We start from the raw sequence: 23,259 nt of genomic DNA, 5'->3' as shown, positions 1-23,259 counted from the left end.
TGTTCTTACACTTTTGTGTTTGCTAACGTGAGCATCAGTAAGAGTTCGACGGCCTTGTCAAAACTCTTAAGTAGCTAATGCTACACATCTTTTAAGCTATCTTTAGTTCTGACTCTTTGCAATCAGTTTTCCTTTAGATATTGAAATAAAGGTGTATTAAATGTGTGTTCCTACAAACATCCTACAAATATCTGAAGATAAAAATGCTTTTTAGGAGTTAAATTGTATAAGTAATATTGTTTTTTTTTTTTCTTTAGTCTTTTAATAAGACGTCTGTGACATTTTAGCCCAAAATACATTACATAATGGTATCACTTAATTTTGATGGTCCCTTTAACGCTGAATCGAAGTTACAGTGCATCTACATGCTTACTAATTCTCATTAGATTATAAGTAGACTATTATTTTGGTGTTAGCGTTAGTGTAGGTTGACATGTACTTGCAAAGTTTCTTATAGTCAGTTAAATGTCTGTTAAATGAGCAGTAGGGCTGTGCAATTATTTGAAATCAAATCGCTATCGCTATTTGAAATGTTCTGATTAGCTAATCACAAGAGGCAGAGTAATGGAATATATATGTATTACTTAATTTCCCCTGCCCAGGGCAAACGTGTAACTGCCATCTGTGTGATAGACTTACTAGCCAGTTGAGTGAGCATACTTTCATTCTGCCCAATCAGAACTTTTCAATCTGCCTCTTGTCAGCCATGTTAGTTTGCTGAGTGTTCTGTATTTTATAAAATTTTGTGTGTGTGTGTGTGTGTGTGTGTGTGTGTGTGTGTGTGTGTGTATAATAAGCTACAGTATCTCCCTAATTTGAGTTGAGCTTGTCTACAGAAAGGTAAGGTCATTTTATGTGTGCTTACTGTTTGCTCTAGAGAAAAATTACAAATTTGAGTAAAAGTTAGAGTAAGTTCATATATTTTCAGTTTCTTTTTTTAACTAACACTGAATTTTAGCAGTAAGAAGCTATGATACTGATTATTGAGCTGAAGCTTGACTACAACATTAAATCACAAATCAAATCACAATGTCTGTCAAAAAATGCAATTAGGTATTTTCCCCAAATCGCACAGCCAAAACTCTTCATACTTGTACACAGTATCCACTTTAAAAATTATGAGCTTTTTCAACTCAATTTTGGGTAAAATAAAGACATACCCAACCATTGGGGTAAAATTGGGTTACATTTTTTATTTATGTATGTTTTTAATTTGACAAGCAGTTGTTCATATTTATTTGACCAAATATGGGTTTTCAGACAAGTGGGTTTTTTTAATACACTACCGGTTAAAAGTTTGGGGTCCGTTTTTTTTTCCATGTATTTTGTAAAGCAAATTATTTTGTTGCGGCATTTATTAAATATATTAAAAAAAAAATTGTTAAATACTTATTTATTAAATATTTATGTATTGCTTATTGTATGTAGTTTAAAAATAAATTATTAATTGCTGTCATTATTGCTTTTATTACTATTACCATTAATAATAATCATATTAATATTAATAATACCAATAATAATTAATATTAGAGTGATTACTGAAGGACCATGTGACTCTGAAGCCTGGAGTAATGAATATGAAAAAACTTTGTCAACAAAATGTGCAATAGGGACCATCAAAATAAAGTCTTACCCATATAATTTATTATACCATGCTTCTTTTTCGGCAAAAGCCAAAATTCTTCATACTTATGCACACTATGCACTTTAAAAATGATGAGCTTTCTCCACCCAGTTTTGATTAAAATGAAGACGCAACCAACCATTGGGGTTAAATTGAGTTAAATGTATTTTCAGACCAGTGTTTTTTTATATATATATATATAAATATATATATTTTTAAATAACATAGTTAATGTAGAAGTCACATGTCACCATATTAGATCTGAGAAGCAACTCAGATCTAACTCTTGGACATGACAACAACACACTACAAATGCAGCTCAACTATCTTATTTGTTCACTGAAATACTTTAATTTGTCATTGTCGACCTTTCTATCTTCCTTTTCTTAATCTCTTCATTTTCATGACTGTCACATGTTTTAAAAAAATTCCCGAATTCAAGTTTCAACAGGTAATATATCAACACTGTTGGGAATCCATGCTCATCAGCTGATTTCACGGGGTCATCGATGTTGTATTAAAATGAATCAAAACATCAAAGGATCTTTGCAGAGACATTTTACCAAAGCAGCCTACAGCTCAGCCTCTTTATGAAAAATACCTGTAACTGCAGATTTTTTTCATTTACTGGATCTCTTAGAAATAAAGAGAAAGCAGAAAGAAATACAGAAAAAGAGGAAAGCAAGGAAGGGCTGACTGTGCAGATGGAGGTGGGAGTTACTAATTATCTGAGCATGCACATGTTCGCGAAATCACCTCTACCCTCAGCTCATTATTACCGTAAGGTGGTCTCTGCATTCATTTTAATTTGCATTCACTGAAAACATCTTCATACCGTTTTCACACCACCTTAATGCCATATGCAGCTTTGTGCAGAAGAGCACAGTCAGCTGTGAGTCAAGCACATAGCGCCGTTGCTCTTGAGACTGTGGCTAATGAGAGAACCACTTAGCTCCCTACAAGACCATTAGCAATTGTTCTTGAGGCTCTAGCATTATTTGATGTTGAACCAATGAGCATTTGCAGATTGATTCAGAAGGGCCTGCTCAGCCAGCGCTTTGCTTTGCTTTGCTTTGTTTGTCAGCAGTTTCTAACATGAATAGAAGTCTACTAAGGACTCTACAGACTCTCACACTGTTAAAAGCTAACCTAACTGGCACCTCGCTGTGTCTTTACAGTGCACTCATCTTGCTCTCTTCCCCTCTCTGCAGGAGTGCGCCGACCCCCTGAGGTTGATAAGTCCAACCACAGTGTTCACTACACCCTGCTCATTGCGTGTGTCCTGGTGGCGTTCGTCCTGGGAGCTTTTCTCTCCGGATTCCTCGTTTCCTGTTACTGCAACCACAACGTTAACAAGACGAAAAGGCTGTCGAAAGATCCAGAAGCACCGATTCCACATGCTCTCTCTCTGCGCAGCTTGGCCAAGCTGAATGGATTGCTGGAGAGCCAAAGCAAGGACGAGAAACTAGAGGTGTCCTCACCCAAACTCTACAACTCATTCTTTGCCAATGGGAAAGAGCAAGCGCATCGGAGGAATGCCCACCATGCTGCCATGACAGAGCTCATTCACCCACATCATCACCACTCTGCTGAGCTCTCCGGCCTTCCCACACCTGATTCAACACCAGAGCTCCCGATCAAGAGCATGAAGGCCTTCAAGAACCAATGGGAGAAGAACCAAAACTGCAATAACGCTAAAGAACCCAAGTCCCACAACATGGGAGCGTCACGGCCAACAAGTGCGATGCAGCATCAGATGTTCCCCTTCTCCCATGGGCTGACTAATGGACAGGTACTAGGTGGCTCTGTACACATGGACGAACGAAAAGTCCACAACACGGAGCGTGTGGTAAGCCAACCATATCACTGCTACCCGCACAAGATCGTGGACGTCACCTCACTTGACGAGCTTTTAAAACATATTCATGAAATCAACGTGGCCACAGGCAAGAGTCCCAGCGTCCTCACCTCGTCCATGTCAGCCAACGCCGGTCAGATGGCGTTCGCTAACCGCGTACAGCCACATATCCCGGAAACAGAGTCTGCACCTTACTACAGTTCCTCTACACTTCCTCGGGACAGTCTCACTCGTCGCATGGACATCCCGCCAGAAATTCCTCCCCATCATCAATCCACCCTAGAGAGAGTGTCCCGTCACCCATCTCAACGCCACTCCTTGATAACCACCCCCAAGATGCCCAGCGGGGGTGTAGTACCTCGGCAGCACAGTTTCAGCCAACGAAGCTCCCATCAGCCACTCCTGCTCTCCCGAATGAACTCTAATGGCAGCAATTCGGGTTGTGATGTACGGCACCCACTCATCCCGAATGGATACTTAACTCGCCAGCATAGCTACAGCGAGCAGCCAGAAGTCCACCGTGGAGCTATTGTCCGTCGGACAGCCTCGCTCAAGCCCGACGTCCCACCCAAACCTCTGTTCATCCCTGCCAGCTCACCTGTCAACCAGGCAGGGAAGTTCAACTACTGAACATCAGAGAAGAAAAGCCTGTTTTTTTATTTTCGTGAAAGGCTACTCGACCTCTCAGAACTGATTGTGAATGACTGGATGAAAAACTTGCCTTTATAGGAAAAAAAAAACAATGGAGAATGTCTGCCAGTGTTGTCGACTTTGCATTTGAACTATGACCTGTTTTTCTCTGTTTCTTGAATATTTGTACCATATTGGTATTGCTCAGCTATTGGCCATTAGGAAGGGAGGAGCTACAAGAGTCCACCTAGATTTAGGCTGCCACATTGATAAGTGTGTGGCTTTACGGTGTTACTTTGGACTGTTTAAACAGGCGTCACTGATCCTAAACTCTGGACTTGAACTTTTATCGAAACAAGTGTATACACCTTGTTTGATAACCTTGATCTTTCTTGCTTTGGCTTAACTATTCTGTTGATGTAGAGTTGATGAACTGTGCTGATCCCAATTAGAAATCGTGTATATATGCATGTGTGTGTGCGTGTGTGTGTGTATATAAATATATATATATTAAAAATATATATGTATGTGTGTGTAAATACATATACATGCCCAGTGTATGTATCTAGATTACCGAAATGGTTTAGGTCCCTCAAGAAGTTTTTTCACTTTATTATGAAAGCAGTTGAAATGCCCACACAAACTCAAGAGATCGCTGTAAAAACCGTAAGCAATAATCATCCACCCATCCTGTCCACTTTAGTGTAATGCAGGTAGTACTCAGTTCAAATTCACATGATTAAATGTGGCAAGACAAACTGGTAAATCCGAATACCCGGCCCCCAGTGAGGTGATGCGGACTTAGTGTTATGAAGGAGATGTATGTATAAACCTAAGAGGAATGTATTCTTTGTTCATACGCTGCAGAATCAGTGTGAGGTGCTCTAGTATTTACAAATCCAAATCAGTTAATGGGTGAAAGTGATTCCAAATTTGATCTCTTACATCAAGGGTGCCTAACCTTGGTCCAGGAAGGCTGGTGTCCTGCAAAGTTTAGTTCCAACCCCAATCAGACGCATCTGGGCTAGCTAATCAAGCTATTACTAGGCTTTCTAGAAACATCCTTGCAGGTGTGATGAGACAAGTTGGAGCTAAAATCTGCTGGACACCAGCCCTCCAGGACCGAGTTTGGACACCCCTGTCTTACATCTTTGAATGCCGTGTCCTAACTAGGCGTGATAAAGCATTTATCTTCTATGTAAATGAGTTGTTTTTATCTTAAACCAACCCTGACCACTTTCTTTTCTATTATATATTGCCCCGCCCACAGTGAAATGTGATTAGTCTAAACATCTGCTCATATAACCGTGTTTTAAACACCTGTTAATTGCTTCTGGATATATCAGTCCATGAAGCAGTTTGACACTGAAACTGGTCACACCTTGGATAGGACACGGCGCAAGTGTCAAAATGATTTCTTACTTTTGAGTTATTCCTATATTATGTTAAAATAGAGAAATTAACACAACTGTTTTGTGTAAATAGATGAACGATAACTAGCCAAATTTTAATTGTTTGTGTAAATTTGTGCCTTATTTAATATGATGTGTTAATGGGGGGGTGACGGCAGAGTGTGAGAGAGGACATAGGAAAAGGGCAAAAGGCCGTCATTGTATTTTCATTTTTAATATTTGTAATTTTTTTTTACTTGGTTGTCTGTATGTGTCATAACTGTTGTAGATATATATTTCTAGATACTTTTGATATCCCAAGGCTGAGTGAGGCTTTTGCGTACATGGATCAGCATTAACAATCTATCTATCTAGCTAGGTAGCTATCTATCTAGCCATCTACACATCTAGCTATCTTAAATTCTTTCTGTTTTGTTGCATTCATGTTAAAGTCTATCTATCTATCTATCTATCTATCTATCTATCTATCTATCTATCTATCTATCTATCTATCTATCTATCTATCTATCTATCTATCTATCTATCTATCTATCGGTCCGTCTATCCGTCTGTCCGTCTGTCTGTCTGTCTGTCTATCTATCTATCTATCTATCTATCTATCTATCTATCTATCTATCTATCTATCTATCTATCTATCTATCTATCTATCTATCTATCTATCTATCTATCTATCTATCTATCTATCTATCTATCTATCTTAATTTCTTTCCATTTTGTTGCATTCATGTTAAAGTCTATCTATCTATCTATCTATCTATCTATCTATCTATCTATCTATCTATCTATCTATCTATCTATCTATCTATCTATCTATCTATCTATCTATCTATCTATCTATCTATCTATCTATCTATCTATCTATCTATCTTAATTTCTTTCCATTTTGTTGCATTCATGTTAAAGTCTATCTATCTATCTATCTATCTATCTATCTATCTATCTATCTATCTATCTATCTATCTATCTATCTATCTATCTATCTATCTATCTATCTATCTATCTATCTATCTTAATTTCTTTCCATTTTGTTGCATTCATGTTAAAGTCTATCTATCTATCTATCCATCTATCTATCTATCTATCTATCTATCTATCTATCTATCTATCTATCTATCTATCTATCTATCTATCTATCTATCTATCTATCTATCTATCTATCTATCTATCTATCTATCTATCTATCTATCTATCTATCTATCTATCTATCTATCTATCTATCTATCTATCTATCTATCTATCTATCTATCTATCTGTCTATCATGTTTTCTTTACATTTTGTTGCTTTCATGTTAAATTCTATTTATCACTTCTATAAGATTTGTTTTCTCTATTTTCTTGCTTTCTTGTTGAACTCAGCTCTGCTCTCACAGAACTGACAGGTTTGTTCTGAGATGTATGAAGTAAGATGTAAGATACGCGAACTTCTACAGTGCAGCGTGTCTTCTGATCTTATGTTTAATGGTGGAAGCAAGACTTCTTAGGGCTTGCACTATGTTTGGAGGAGAGACTTCTGCGTACTTGCGCGTGTGTGTGTGTGTGTGTGTGTGTGTGTTTCACGAGGAGACCATATCAATTGGCTGTAGTTCAAACATGTACCTCCCTTTGCTTTTTCCCAGTACTTCAGCCTGGCAGAGCAACTCAGAACAGTTCCTCTGCTCAAAGTCATCTTCATCTTTTTCCTCAGTCTGTCTTAAGGCTCTATGATGTGTCGGCTTTTGCATAAATTCTTGGTGCTGGTCTGAAATACAGTTTTCATCATGTACACTTGAATGAACCTTTCAAATTGGCTGCCTGTAACTGTGTGCTCTGTTGCCCCTCACAAAAACCAAATGCAATGTCACATTTGAATAGACGGCTAGCGCATCATATGCATCCCAGGTGGAAAAACGGACTGAGGGTTGAATCCCTGCACCGTACTAGATGGAAATCCAGAGCGAGTGCAGAGACTGGTGTAGTTTCTTTGAATTTCTCTAGATATAATGATGGAAAGGGAACTGCGTGTGTCTGTTTTATCTGCTTTAACCATTGAGGTCTCTGTTATTGCACAGTGTAAATACAGTCCTGGAGTTTCCCAGGATTCAGTGCTCTGTTATGATTACTATAGGGCAAAGCCCCATGGATTCTCCACCTCTGCTTTTATGGAATACTGTTGTATTTTCCTTATAACAGAAATAAATGAGAGATCATAACATGCATATTGTTTTGTTTATTGTGTCGTTTGATGGACCTACAAATTATGGGGAACATATTTTAAGGACCAGTTCTCGTTATTAACTATAGTGGCTTTTTACATGCCTAATATTAAAATATGGGCGTTTATTTGAACATATAAAGTTCATATTCTGCACGACCTTATAATATGTCTCTAACTACTACCTTAAAGGTGCTGTATGTAAGTTTTTGACTCTTCTAAAGCATAAAAATACCATAATATGTTTGCAGATATTTAAGAAACATGCCAAGTGAGCATTCTTGTTTATCTGAAAAACAATGCTGAAGTCAGATATTCTGCTTTGAACATGTATTTTCCATGCCCAAAATGTCTGTCTTTGTTTTGGTAATTTTTATCTTCCCCATGCCAGTTTAGCCAGTTATATTTCAGCACCTCGGGTTGCCTTGGTGAAAAACCGCGTAATTCATTAATTCAGAAAGCCTCTCAAAGAATGCGTCCGTGATCGAAATGCGACCTCCGGTGGACAGTAAACTCAGAAATGAGACACAGGTTCAGTTCCACTTGAGGTTTATATGTGAGAGCAAATTATATTAATATTACGAACGTATTAGGTGAGCAGGTTAACCGCGTGTCCTAACAACACGCTACGTGACGAGATACGCAGGGATGAGCCATTTGGCTGTTTGCACCAGACGAAACAGACAGATTTCTATTTAGAAGCACATAATATGCACTTACTCAAGAAATGGTAAGGTTTATAATCTATTTACATATACATATCAACCCTCTTTAACATTAAATGTAGGCTACATGCTGAATCACTCATATGTGTTTAGTTCTAGTTCAATTTCAAACGGTTTATTTTATTTTCAAGATCTGAGGTGAACTATCTGCTGCTGCTTTGAGTAGTATGGCAATAAATGTCATGTGAAATGGCATTTAAACTCACATTGTTAGCAATTAACACTGAATAAAGCACATGAGGTTTACCAGAGTTGGTCATTGTCATAGTTTTCTGTTGTTCAGCTGTGAGAAATAGCCGTTTCTAAAATATGAATTTGAGGTGTTGGTCAGGACAAAAACTCCTTTTAATATGGAAAATATTCCTATTATTGGGTGCCGTCGTTTTTATTTATTTATCACTCCTGTCCTCTGGCAGCCTGCGCATTCGTTTGTTTTGATTCAGGAATGCAATACCTAGTTCAACCACTGGGTGTCAAATTTACATACTGCACCTTTAATAACTAATCATGAGGCAAATTAGGCATTCTTCAGGCTATAAAATCATTGTTAATGGTTTGTTAATAGCAAGAATTGTACCTAATATTTAGTGAGACAATCTTTTTCTCTCTTTTTTCAGCATTTACATTGATACTTTTTAGGCGGTTTCTTAAATTATTTAGCAAGTTAAAATAATTTTTTTTATGATCCCTGTTAGATATTTTGTTGACCATAAGACAATACTGTGGGTTTGTGCAGATTGTATTAAATGCATCGTGGCTGTTTATTTACAGTACAACAGCAGTTTAGAAGCCTAAAATGTTTTTTATTTATTGAAAACAATTTACAGTTTTTTTTTCCAGTCACCTTGGTACATTTTTCAGATCAGAATTGAAATTCTCAAAACTACCTGTTTATTAATACATCATTTTGTCATTTGAACAAGTTGCATATGCTTTTGTACATCCATGCAAATAATTATGTGCAATTCTCTGATGTTTCCATGTCATGTTGATCAAAATTGATTATTTTTCGTCTCTGTTAAAGTCTCACCCTCCACAACATTTAATCGTTTATTCATGGCACAAGTCTTTACATGCAAAATGGCTGAACAAGTTGTCATAATGTAATTTCCTATACATTTTCATTAGACTTTATTTTTTATCTGTCAACAATTGGTACATTTCTCCCAGGTGAATCTTGACTTTTTCGAATAAAGGCGCGTCTCAAAGGAGATTCCTATGTTCACATTTCTATTTTGATTTTTTTGATTTGTGCTATGCAGTGTTGTCTTTTCCTTCTGTATCACAATGACATGATCTGTTAACAAATTACAGTACAAACATCATAAAATAACTAAAATTAGCCATAGTTTACATCAGAACACCCCATCTAAAGTACACTATGATACTTATAACATGACTAAGTAATTTGACTGTCTTATCCACATACAATGACACTAGGATTTGTCTTTCTGATAGCACTGACACGTTCCTTGACACAGAAATTTAGTTTTGAGAGATGCATTAAAGATTTTGAGCAAGAGACTGGGTTTTGTGGGTAGTCCATGGTGTTTTGCTATTTGTACACATTGTTTTGAGAAATGCACTTACTGTTTAATTCTGATCTGAGAAATGTGCCAAAGCGACTGAGAAAAACTGTAAATGCACAGTTTCGAATACTACTTTTGTCAGAAAATGGTGACAATGAACTTAAGGTATGCAAACTTGCAAACCATACTATAGTGAACTAAGGGATAATATGTGTCTCTATTTTGTTTTTGTTTGTTTTTTTTGTTTTTTTTACAAAATCACAGAGCCCTGCCCTGGCATGTATAAAACATAAACAAACGTAGCATTTTTGCAGATCAGTGTAAAGAGGGACAATTTTGACAATGTTTGTATGATAAACTTTTCAAAAATTATCATTTAAAAATCATGTGTAAATTAAAAAAGGTATCCACATAAAAATGTTACGGAACCACATATCATGTTTATATATATATGTGTGTGTGTGTGTGATTTTAACATACATGCGATTTGTTTGAGCTTTTGTCTGAGCGTTTTCTATTGCAGATTCACTGTTATGAAATTCTGTATGTTCTTCCAATCAACTCAATTAATTAACAACGATGATTAATTCTGAGAGGCATTAACAGAACATACACTGCAGATTTTCACTCACTATACTGTATGTAATGACTAATCATCCGTTGTAAAGAAGCCTGATTTGTTGGTGCATCGAGGTGATGGTTGAGCTTCAATATTCAGAGAAATGGCTGCTCTATCAGCCCGTCCCAAACCAATTGTTTTTTTCTCATACAAGTCTAGAACAAGCTTTGAGCCAGGTTCTGAAACTAACACTACAAACAAGCCAGATGTGAAAGCATCTTGACATCAATGTATTAGTGGAGTATTAATACACTGTTAGGCTAGAGTTGCATAGTTACTTATAGTCATTCAGTAATGTGTACGCCATCAAAGTCTTAGCAGATATTAGTCTATTAACATTCTAATGGCTGCTAGTTGACTGCTGTGCTTTGCTTATTGTCAAAGTAATGTCTAAAGGGGCCATCAACATAAAATCTGATTTTTAATGATTAAAACAATTGAATGTGGTCAAGGCCTCTCGGCTCTGTAAAGTTGTACAGCTGTGATGCAGTGGATGTTGTTTACTGTACTGTTCAAGGGCCAAAAATTACTTAATAGCCAATTAGTTCCTGCAGGCCCTTCAGTTGTAGGTGATTAAATATTAAATGTGACATCGATGGCTCTCTAGCCAAACTAGGAATGAAAGGATTTTTGCTTATAGTGTGTTTACAATGTTGTAAAATGTTTGGGTTCTTTTTCTCAGCGATGATACACTGATAATTCTTCTCCAGATAAACGACCCCAAAACCAGGCAAAAATACATTGTAAAAATGATAGATTTTAGTTTTGTGCCAAAAACATTAAATATTATGTAAAGATCATGTTTTGTTAAGATATTTAGTAAGTTTATTACTTTAAATTTATCAAAAATCTATAATTATTTAAATAGAATTTGTCATTTATAACTAAATGTCCTATCTTAACAAAAAAGCTCAATTTAAAACAACTCACAAGATTTTGTGAAAACCGGGCATGCTGTAAAGTCCAATGGTCTCAAATTCATTTCCTGGAGGGCCGCAGCTCTGCATAGTTGAGCTCCAACCAGCTTAATTGTCTCTAGTAGTCTTGAACACCTATGTTGTTTGCATCCGCTGTGTTTGATTAGAGTTGGAGCAAAACTCTGCAGAGCTGCGGCCCTCTAGGAATCCAGTTTGAGACCTATGCTGTAAACAATTCACTGGTGAACCAGCCTTACATTACACTATATATGTGAGTCCCTTCACTTTTAAATTCTCATTTCACCACTGCATCCTCAGCACTACATCTTCCAGGAACAGATACGAGCTGAACTCGGAGAGAAAATAAAGAAGCATGATTTTGATCCATGAGATGGTGCACCTTCTTTAAATGACTCCTGATGGTTCTCTGTTCTCGTTCAAAAGATTCAATTTTGCTGCCCTCCCTGCCGAAAGGCTCTTTCTGGCTACAGATCTGAGGACGTTCTGAAAACATACACAACAGGACATGCTTGTTTTTGCTGTAAATCTGTGTTATTTGCTCTTTTGTTGTGGCTACTTCTCCTCTTATGGGTTTAGCTGGATAGTGCCACATCATGAAAAAAATGCTTGTTTTACAGGCTTTCAGAAATATTACAGTGTTTCTTGTACATTTCGCTAAGTCATATGGTCAGTGTATGCTGCTAAATGGTGTGCTCAATTTTCTTAGAAACATAGAAACATGTCTGTACCAGTGTTATATTAAGCTTCAGGCATTTCTTGTTTCTTATGTAGTCAAATTAAATGGCCAATGAGAGGCCTGTTTCTGCCAGTGAATAAATAGTTGAATAAAAAAAGGTAATTGTGACTTATCACTTCACATTTTGTCACATCAAGTTTATATCTGTAACATGCTGTGTGTGACGACAGGTCTGGATCAAGTTCATTGAAGGATGGTCAAAGCAGACAGGGTCAAAAAAAGGACAAACAACAATGATAAAGGTAAATCCACAAAAGTAATCCAATAGTCATGCAAGGGTCGGGGCAAGCAACACACAATCCTACATCCAGGAGCAGTCCGATGGAAAATAAAAAACAAAGCAAGGCCGAAAATGCTCAGTAAAGATAGCTGCAGCTAGACAAGACTATGGTGTGTATGTGTGTGTGCATGTGGAACAGGTGAACTAGTAATCAGTGCAATGGGTTACGGGAGGTGTAATCTGGGTGGATGGCAATAGTAATGGATGGCACTCCAAATGGTGATGCTGACAAGCTAATTTTGCCTTTTTTTATTTGTTAGTTTCAACAATTGTGAGATATCAGTAATTTCAAGATAATTTCTTATGAATATTGATAAAAATAGGAAAAATGATAAAAAATAGACAAAATTGACAGATTCAAACCCAAAATTCTGTCATGATTCTGACTTCTTTCGTTATAAAATTCAATTCTGATGCAAAAAAAAAAAAAAAAAGATTTAAAAAAGGAAAAGGGTAGCACTTTACTTTAAGGACCAATTCTCACTACTAACTAGTGGCTTTTTACCTGCCTATTTTTCAGATATTGACTGTTTATTTGTTCTATAAAATACATATTCTGCATAATCCTATTCTACATCCCTAATCCTACCCAATAAACCCAACTAATACCTTAATAACTAATAATAAACAACAAATTATTACTTTATTGAGGAAAATGTTATAGTTAATGTTTTATTAATAGCAAGAATTATACCCTAAAATAAAGTGTGACTCTAAGAAATGCTGGGTTATTTAAACACAAATTGGGTAAAATATGGACTAACCCAAACATTTGGTTAGATTTGGTCCTCTTCATTTAATTAAAAATATTAACCCAGAAGTTGGGTTGAAATAGCAAAGCATTTTTTAGAGTGAAGGAACAAATACTGCAGAAGACCTATTGGAACCTGCATTGTCCCAAGATTCTCCCAGAAATCAGTCAGGTTTGGTGAAGGAAAAATCATGGTTTGGGGTTACATTCAGTATGGAGGCATGTGAGAGATCTGCAGAGTGGATGAGAACATCAACAGTCTGAGGTTTCAAGACATTTGTGCTGCCCATTACATTACAAACCACAGGAGAGGGCAAATTCTTCAGCAGTATAGCACTCTTTCCCATACTTCAGCCTCCACATCAAAGTTCCTGAAAGCAAAGAAGGTCAAGGTGCTCCAAGATTGGCCGGCCCAGTTACCAAACATGAACATTGTTGGACATGTCTGGGGTAAGATGGAGGAGGCGTTAAAGATGAATCCAAAGAATCTTGATAAACTCTGGGAGTCCTGCAAGAATGCTTTCTTTGCCATTCCAGATGACTTTATTAATAAGTTATTTGAGTCATTACAGAGATATATGGATGCAGTCTTAAGAAAAATAATAGAAAATTAAGGGAAAAGGCATTGTACAAACACATTAAATAGATTTTTGTATAAATAAAGGAATTTCACAGCTTTTTTCACTTTTGTCTACAAGCCAAGTGATGTATGCATGCAGTGACCCCTAAATGAAAGCATTTAGAGTGACCCTTAAATCAAAGATGGGGTACAATTATGTCTGTCCCTATAAACAAAAAGTTACTAAAATTGATTTTTTTCACCAATCTTCTTCAGGTCCAAAAGCAGAGCAAAAACCTGTTCAGGTTCCCACAGTTAGTTGGAAATGGAGTCTCACCATCTCACACCAGATTTTATTTATCCACAGATTTATGTGGTATTATGTTATTTTACAGTAAGTTCTGATTTCCTGTCCCACTGCTCTGTGTGCTGCTCACTTCCCCTTTTTTCTATCCATAAAGCCTCGGGTACAGATAAGCGCTTCAGGATTGAGTGGACACACTAACTGCAGGTTGTCTGACAGGCGGAGCCCAATAGTCCCAGTTATTACCCACAGTTCTTAGCTCAGTACTCATCAGGTGTCATCAAGAGAGCTACTACCTGATATCACCCTCCTGAGAATCATCAAATTCACACCAGAAAACACCTTCATGTCTGCTGCTGCTGCTGCTGATTCCTCCATCATTTCCCTCAGTCCTCTGTGGCCGTGTTTCTCTGGCTGCCTGTCAGAACTCCAAGAGCAAGAGGACATTAGAAAGATAGAGTATTCTGGGAGATGGGATGAACAGTTTTCATCTCGGAACTGTCAGAAAACAGCTGAATCGTTCTGTAGATGAAATCGCATTCGTTTTGTTGTTCAATATGTGGAATTTCATCACCACTGGTGCTCTGCTGTGGTTCAATGGAGGAAAGGGAACATGTGTGAAAATGTCATCCACTGGCCGTGTGAATTGTGAGTTTAAGCGACGACCCTAAATCTGCTGTTCATTCGGTACTGAAAGGTCTTGGTGAAAATGCTGTCGGGGTTCATAGTGATATATTTAGCTGCAAGGGCTTGTTTGTATGGTCTGGGTTTTTTTAAGTCTGTTTCACAATAGCACAGCTGAAAGGATGTATACAGAAGAGTGCATGACAATAGACACTGCTGACATTGCGACGTGCAACTCTGCTGACTGTGTGTTTGTGTGTGTGTGTGTGCGTGTGTGCGTGCGTGCGTGCGTGCGTGCGTGCGTGCGTGCGTGCGTGTGTGCGTGTGTGTGTGTGTTATTTTGCCCCTTTATTGAGTGTGAAGTCTTCTGTGATCTAGATGATGGCTGGTATCATTGTCAGCAGTGTTGGGGATAGTTACTTTTGAAAGTAATGCATTACAGGATTGAGTTATTCCCCCAAAAAAGTAACTATTTGCATTACCTAATTACTTTTTATGGTAAGAAAGGCATTATGTAACTTTTGAGTTACTTTTGCGTTACTTTTTATTACCTCGATGAGGCTTGATCTCTTTCAGAAGTTTTTCTTTTCCTTCTTTTTTTAATAGAGGAGCTCTGCAATTAACAACGCACTGTGTAACCTACACATACATTTACCTTTAAAAAAAAAAATCATAAAAATATTTTAAGATAATGTTATGTGAGAACTTTCTGACCCAGAGCTACACATGCCATATACAGTTGAAGTCAGAATTATTAGCCCCCTTTGAATTTTTGTTTCTTTTTTTTTTTTTAAGCTGTAAAGAAATGTCTTGAAAAATATCTAGTAAAATATATTAATTCTCATCATGGCACATATAAAATAAATCAGTTATTAGAAATGAGTTATTAAAACTATTATGTTTAGAAATGTGTTGAAAAAAATCTTCTCTCTGTTAAACAGGTATTGGGGGGCTAATAATTCTGACTTCAACTGTCCCTGTATACAGATCATTGAAAGTTTAAAGCAATGGGTTTGCTACTTTTGTACTATTTGTCTTAAGTAAAATCACTGTCCATTGAGACAATCCCCTTTTCCTTTTCTTCAATGCGTTTGATGCGAATAATGAACAAGTTTCCTAACTGACTGTGTGATTAGTTGTAACTAATTTTAATTCAGCAATTAGTTTTTCAAAAGCGAATTAATTAAACTAAAAAGTAACTCAAATATTATTACTTAATTTTGAAAAGTAATGTGTTACTTTACTCGTTACTTAGAAAAGTAATATTATAACGTGAACATATACAGAACACTGATTATTCATTCATTCATTTTCCTTCAGCGTATTCCCTTTATTCATCAGGAGTCGAATAGAGTGAACCGCCAACTTATCCAGCATATGTTTTATTCAGCAGATGCCTTTCTAGCTGCAACCCAGTGCTGGGAAACACCCATTCGCACTTATTCACACACGTACACTACGATCGATTTAGTTTATTCAATTCACTTGCGACAGTAGATCTACAGCATGGAAAATCGCCAGAAGTCGCTCACACTCCATTAAAATGAACAGTCGCTTGTCGCGTTGCCGATACGAGTCGCTCGTAGTGTGAATTCAATAACATAACTTCTCAATCTGAATAACTGAACTAAGATTTATTACCTCTTACTACAATTTCTGTGATATTTGGCCAAATATCTTAGTAGTATTTGGCCAAAACAGAAAAGTAAATGCATTAACTAACAATAAATCGAAAACTTTTTTGTAAAGTGTGACCATTAATTTTTCTGAACTTAAAACATTATAATGTGCATTCTAAAATTAATATACAACTGCCAATGTCTTTTTTTTATGTATTGTCATTTTAATATAAATTGAAACATACAACAATAAATTACATTACATTTTATACATGGCATCACGGTGGTGCAGTGGGTAGCACGATTGCCTCACTGCAAGAAGGTCGCTAGTTCAAGTCCTGGCTGGGTCAGTTGGCATTTCTGTGTGGAGTCTGCATGTTATCCCCATGTTCGTGAAGGGTTTCACCGGTAACTCCGGTTTCCCCCACAGAAATAAGCTAAACTGGCCATTGTGTATGATTGTAAATGCAAGAGTGTTTGGATGTTTCCCAGTGTTGGGTTGCATCCGCTGTGTAAAACATATGCTGGATATTATTCCGCGACCCCTGATGAATAAAGGAACTAAGCCAAAAAGAAAATGAATGACTGAATGAACATTTTAAACATAACTGCAAATAATAAATTCAGAAAAACTGAATGTTCAAATGTTTTTAATCATTATTGACGCTCGGAGTCATTCTCCCTTTACTTTAACAATCTCTCTTTTGTAAAGAGTTTTCTTTTCCTTTTGCTTTGTTTTGCGGTATTTTTCTCGTATCTGTGAGTTCATCTTGAAGGATTTAGATGATAGTCATGGTTATGAGATTGCTGCCGTGTTTGGCATAAATATACAGTGCTGTGCTCCTTCATTTGCATTATTTTTATTACAAAGAGATGGATGGTTCTGATATTAAAATCCCTTCCATTTATTGTTTGTTTGTTTTTCCATTGAGAATGTGGGTTATATTATTCACGTTGATACATGGTGTTTACTGTAGCCTAAATGAAAAACTTTAAAAATAGCCTACCCTTAGTGCTTTATGAAACCGAAGGTCCTTTTTTAGTCTTTTCTGACACCTTCCACTCAGACTCGTGTCAGATATTAAATATTGTGCTTTCTCATACGGAGTTGTAACTGAAAAAATAATGTTGACCTTCAGTTATATTATATGAGTGTCAAGAATTTTAGACGTCACATAGCTTCAGCAAATGATGCAGGTGAAACGCAGTACAGAACTGATTGATTCAAAACAGGATTGGTTCAATGACAGAATCATTAATAATCCACTGATTTGTTCAACAACACTGATTCAGATGAGAGAGTCAGTGAATAATTTACTACAAATGGATTTGCTTATAAAATTTATCTTACAGTGTCGAACGTCAGTGAATCTTTGTTTCATTTACTTATATTTTTCCAATAACAAAATCCCTCAGAGATGCTAAATTGATGGAGCTTAAAAAATCAGACAACATTGCACGACAATGTCGGCTAAATAATTATTACTATAATGTTTGCTTAACTGTAGTATGACACTCATTCTCTGTTGTTTTAAATAGCAAAGTTGGCTAGCCTGTTTATATTTTGTTGGTAGATTATCTGCTTTATTGCCAGTTAGGTGTAAATAATAATAATCTGATTAAATAATCTGATTACACTTACTCTACCTGGATTTTACAGTGAATCATCTTAAATACTGTTTTGTTTAAACTAGCGCTGTTTTCATCTGCATTTCAGTGTTTTTCTTTGAATAAAACTGAATGTGATGCAACAGAAATCTGTAGTGGCACTATATATGCTAAAACAGAATTATTAGACAAATATACGGTCGCTATAAGTTAGCGAAAGATTGCATTTGATAGATAGGCAAACTATTTAAAAAAATCTAAACAATATTTGTTAGCTTGTTTTAATTGGTGCCAGAAGGTACATTACAGCACATCAATTAAACATTAGATTTGTAGGGACGACTAATAAGCTAACGTGTTAATGCAAGCTAGTTAAATGTTTGCTAAACTGGCAAAAGAGCAAATCCATAAACAAATATAAATTTTACGATCATTTCTACTTCTGCAAATTGATAGGAGAAAACTCAAGATCTTACCTTTTTACTTGTCCTCTTCACTGGTAGAAAAAAATGACAGGTGTGTTGTTATTTCTTTTAGTCAATCTATTTGAATTTTTGTGGACTATGCAGGGGGCACAGAATGATGACGTGATAACATTTGAGTGGCTGATGGAGTTGTTGTCCCTGGGACATCATAGAAAATATTGGTCTCAGGACAACCAGCACATGGCAAAATCAGGACGTGCAAAGTAGACACTGTTGAAACCTATTTAATACCTTTTTTTTGTACTTAAAAATGTTACTGACTCTGTGGTTTCATGCAGATATGGAAATTTTAAAATAGAGGGTTTAAATTTAATAGGCCTATGTGCAGTTCATTACGATTGGTAATAGTCATAGTAAATGAAACAGAGCAGATTTCTGTTTGCACCATGAAGTAATAATGGCTGCATCTCCAAAACAAAATGTTAGTAAAGTATTTTAACGTGGTATGTCACATTTTGGTTCAAAACTTTAAGGTATTTAGTATTAATATATAAATTCACAGTTATTCGGTTAAACTAAGATAGATAGTTTGTGTTCATACCGTCTTTTCCTTCTGAACCCCGGTACGCTTGTGTCATCAAGCTTTGTGTACAACTGTTGCTAGGTGAAGGCCACTAAAGCGCCAAAATGGAGCTGCCACAAATCACGGTCATTCTGCTTTTACTTAATCTTTTGGTTTTATAGATAGATGAATGGATGTATGGATGTATGGATGGATGGACGGACGGACGGACGGACGGACGGACGGACGGACGGACGGACGGACGGACGGACGGACGGACAGACGGACAGACAGACAGACAGACAGACAGATAGATAGATGGATGGATGGATGGATGGATGGATGGATGGATAGGTAGACAGACAGACAGACAGACAGATTGAGCAAGCGAGCAAGCTTTGAATCAAACAAATGGGTTAATGTATCGTTGTGAGTATCTGTATCACTCTTGAATGTTTTAGCAGACACTCGCTCTGGCTTCTCTTTCTCTCGCAGAGTCTTCAACATGCTACAGAACCGCAAACCGCACAGCATTTGGATACATTTATACGAACCATAAACTAAAGAGAACCACATGGCTCCATTAAGTGTACTAGGAGACAGACAGCCAGTGGACTGTGTCCTTGCTGTTTAAATGACCTCTCAGACTTCCATTTACAATATGGAGTTATAAGATTTTCTGTTTACTCCTGGCTGTTTGCCTCATTTATGTTTTAATAGTTTGAGTCAAAAGAGTCATCGACCCTTCTGCTTGCTTCTGAATGAAGATAAATTACATATGCGTGTGACTGAGTAAATAAGCTCATGAGTGAATGTCCCCTAAAGAGGGAGCACGGTAGCATATTCTCTTCCTGTTGTCATGGTAACATTGTCCCACCATGTCCTCCGTCCATAGACATACGGACCAAACCTGACTGAGGAGGAAAGCCTTAAAATCAACAAATGCTTTTCTTTACCCTCTATAACACACCTCTGTGGTCTGTGCGGTGACGCTCAGGGATTCTGAACCTCTCTCTGAAAGCCACATGGATCTCAGACAGAACTGAGGGATTCCTGGACTGAATTACTAGAAGAGTTGCACATGACCTTGCCAAAAACATGTTTCTGAACCAACGTTTGTCCTTGAACAACATCTCTATTAAACAATAGGCCAAACCATAACCCTAACAGCAGACAGAAATGTTTGCTTGATACAGTTTGGTTTAGAGGGATTCTGTCTTTTTAAACCACTATGGAGACAAAAACTGTTAACTTTATAATATTTGTGCTTTTTATTTTACCAAATAATGCTAGAGTGCTAGAACGCTTGGCGGAGGCTGTTCGTGAAGCTCACTCTGACACTATGACAGCCAATCACATGCAGCTTGGACCGTGACACAAGCACAGTAGTATTCATTCATTCATTCATTCATTTTTCTTCGGCTTAGTCCCTTTATTCATCAGGGGTCGCCACAGTGGAATGAACCACCAACTTATCCAGCATATGTTTTACACAGTGGATGCCCTTCCAGCTGCAACCCAGACCTGGGAAACACCCATACACACTCATTAACACACACACACACACACTACGGCCAGTTTAGTTTATTCAATTCACCTATACCCAGGGGCGTAGCTGACATTTTAAAAGTGGAGGGGACAGCTGTATGAGATCCAAAAGTTTACATTCATATAATTATTAATCACATGTTTCTAAATGGTCTGTCTTACATTACATGCAACACATGCAAACACTCTATTGATAGTAAATGGAAATCATCAACGATGATGCCCTGTGTAAATTAAGGGTGAGAGAGCGCTGAGCTGGGAGGCCTCATGCCTCATTCACACTAGTAGCAACTTTGTAGCTGCCTGCCACTCTGGGTGGCCACCTGCTGCAGACGCAGGTTTGTGTAGGTCTACAGCATAGAGAATACAACCATCCTCTGAGCGAGCTAAGAGAGCATCACGTGAGCTCCACTGGTGCTCCTATTGGCTGTTGCTCAATAAAGTCACTCTTCATTTGCATAAAGTTGAAGGATTCTCAACTTTGTCATATCACTCAACACGCCCACCTGGTCGCCAACGGTCGCTGCCGCTGGAGTAGACAGAGGTCGCCGGAAATCGCTCACTCTCCATTGAAATGAACGGTCGCTTGTCACTTTGCCACTGCGAGTCGCTCGTGTGAATGAGGCTTCAGAGCAGAGCTTATTAATATTCATGGCTGTTCCAAATATGGTCAATATGGAGCTTCTGATTCTAGGGGTAAATCTTCTATTCATAGACACGCAGTGCTTCCCACACTTAGGATGCACTCACATTACGTACAGTTGCCTTGAACCGTGCCAAAGCACGATTGTCCCCCATCCTCTCTCCCCCTCGACCTGCACTTACAGTACATTGCATTTTTTACCTACCTTATTACATCATTGATGATCGACTGTTTAGTTTAACAGGAAGAAAAGCGCTCTCGCTCAGCACAGTGGAGAATGCTTCAGCTATATCGTTTTGTATTATTTTTATTCGTTTAGAATGCAGTGACACACAGTCAAACACTTTGCCGAACAGATCCACCACTTTTGACGCTCATAAATTATCATAAAAGTCCTCGTGCTGCAGGTATTAGGAGGTTTCCTGAAGGTGCAGCTGACATTGCGTCCTTAATATACTATGACAGTTTGCATTCATTGAAAATGAAGAATGATTAATAAATCTATATGAAACGATCCCCTAAAAGTGACGTCTTTGCACTCACACTACAAGCGTACCGCACCAAAGCCCAAGTGAACCGCACTCTGGCATATCTCTTCCAACCAGGCCAGGGCCGGCTAACTGAACCACACCTGAGCCCGATTCAGAGCACTCACACTTCTCAAATGAATTGGGAAACAAATGGGCACGGTTTAGATAGCATAGTGTGAGTGCGTCATATAGTCATAGTGTTTATTTTAAGCCTGACATACTTTGATTTGCCTTCACAGCAAACAGCACGTGCACAGCTGCAAGACCACGAGAAACATTAGGCTAAATAATTTGTAATTCTAAATGACTCAGATACTGAAACTTTTTTTACAGAACCCTTTCTATATACACAGAGAGGGCGAAATTACATGTAATCTGTCATGTGGACGCTGACAACTGAGTTGCGGATCCAAATGCAGGATTTATTGCACAGAGAATGGTCAGGCAGACAATGGTCACAATCAGGGGCAAACGGTCACATACAGGCAAATCCAGAAGAGTGGTCAATAACCGGTGAGTGGTCGATCCAGGCGGCATACAACATAAAAAGCAAACAAACAAAGCAAAGATAGGTACACAACAAGACAAGGCAAACCACATCATAATGATCACTTGACAGCTTACAAGACTTAGCAACGTGTGTGTGTGTTTGAGAGGTGTATAAATAGTCTGTTTGCAATCATGGGGGATCTAGGACAGGTGTGTGCATGATGGGAATTGTAGTGCAGTTGAATGTGAGTGTTGTCCAGCAGCCTGCAAAAGCAACACTGCTGGTTATCATAACATAAACTGGCTGCAGAATATTTGTACACTGTTAGAACTAATTAATTCACTCATTTGAATTATTTAAATAATCTACAATTTTTATTCTTGTAATTATTATACTTAAGTTAATATTTAATTAATAATTAATAATTACTATAATTAATATACTAAAGTTATTGTCTTTTTTAATCATTTATGTCATTTATTTCTCATTTGCTGTATATATTGTTTTATTTGATGATGTTGATAAATTGCATATTTTATACATATCTAACATGCTTTGGCAATACTGTACAACATGTCAGCAGCAGATTTTACCTGCCAGTAGGTGCACATGGCTCCTGAATGGAATAAATGTAAAGGAAATAGTGGATTTGTCGCATGTAGTTAACCATGTTTTACCAATGTTGTGAGTAAAAGGTGTGTTTCAATTTGGCTACCACCGCAAGTATATTTCAAACATGTGGGAAACACTGAACACGCATTTATATGTTTTTTCTGTAGAACATTTTTACTTACCCAAGCCACATACCTACACTGTATATCAGCAGTTTAACTTAATGAATCAACGCACCAGGTGACATCTTTTGATTGAACATTTTTTCATTTAAAAAAAAGGTCACAAGTGATGCATTTGCAAACATCAGTTACCAGTAATGTGAAGTAACAAATTAAAAATACTCAAATTGCTGTATTTGAGTAGTTTTTCTCAGGAATTGTAATTTATTAAGTAGTTTTAAAATAACTCCACTATTTTCCTTCAACCTGCAGCCACTACT

General features: G+C 37.3%; 1 protein-coding gene across 5 annotated transcripts in view; it reads left to right on the top strand.

The window, feature by feature from the left end:
* The window catches only part of sema6e (sema domain, transmembrane domain (TM), and cytoplasmic domain, (semaphorin) 6E), a 295,663-nt gene extending 289,330 nt beyond the window's left edge, over positions 1-6,333 (top strand). For 4 of the 5 annotated variants that reach the window (XM_056475017.1, XM_056475013.1, XM_056475014.1 and 1 more), the window contains one exon: positions 2,836-6,332. In XM_056475017.1, coding sequence (XP_056330992.1) covers positions 2,836-4,112 — 1,277 coding nt within the window. In that variant the 3' untranslated portion in view covers positions 4,113-6,332. Of the gene's footprint in view, positions 1-2,835 lie in introns of all 5 variants that reach the window. The other variant, XM_056475016.1, reaches the window with a different exon arrangement.
* The last annotated feature ends 16,926 nt before the right edge of the window (positions 6,334-23,259 follow it).

Source organism: Danio aesculapii, chromosome 16, assembly GCF_903798145.1.
Source record: "Danio aesculapii chromosome 16, fDanAes4.1, whole genome shotgun sequence".
NCBI lineage: Eukaryota > Metazoa > Chordata > Actinopteri > Cypriniformes > Danionidae > Danio > Danio aesculapii.
The sequence above is the reverse complement of the archived record's forward strand: the minus strand, read 5'-3'. Positions and strand labels throughout refer to the sequence as shown.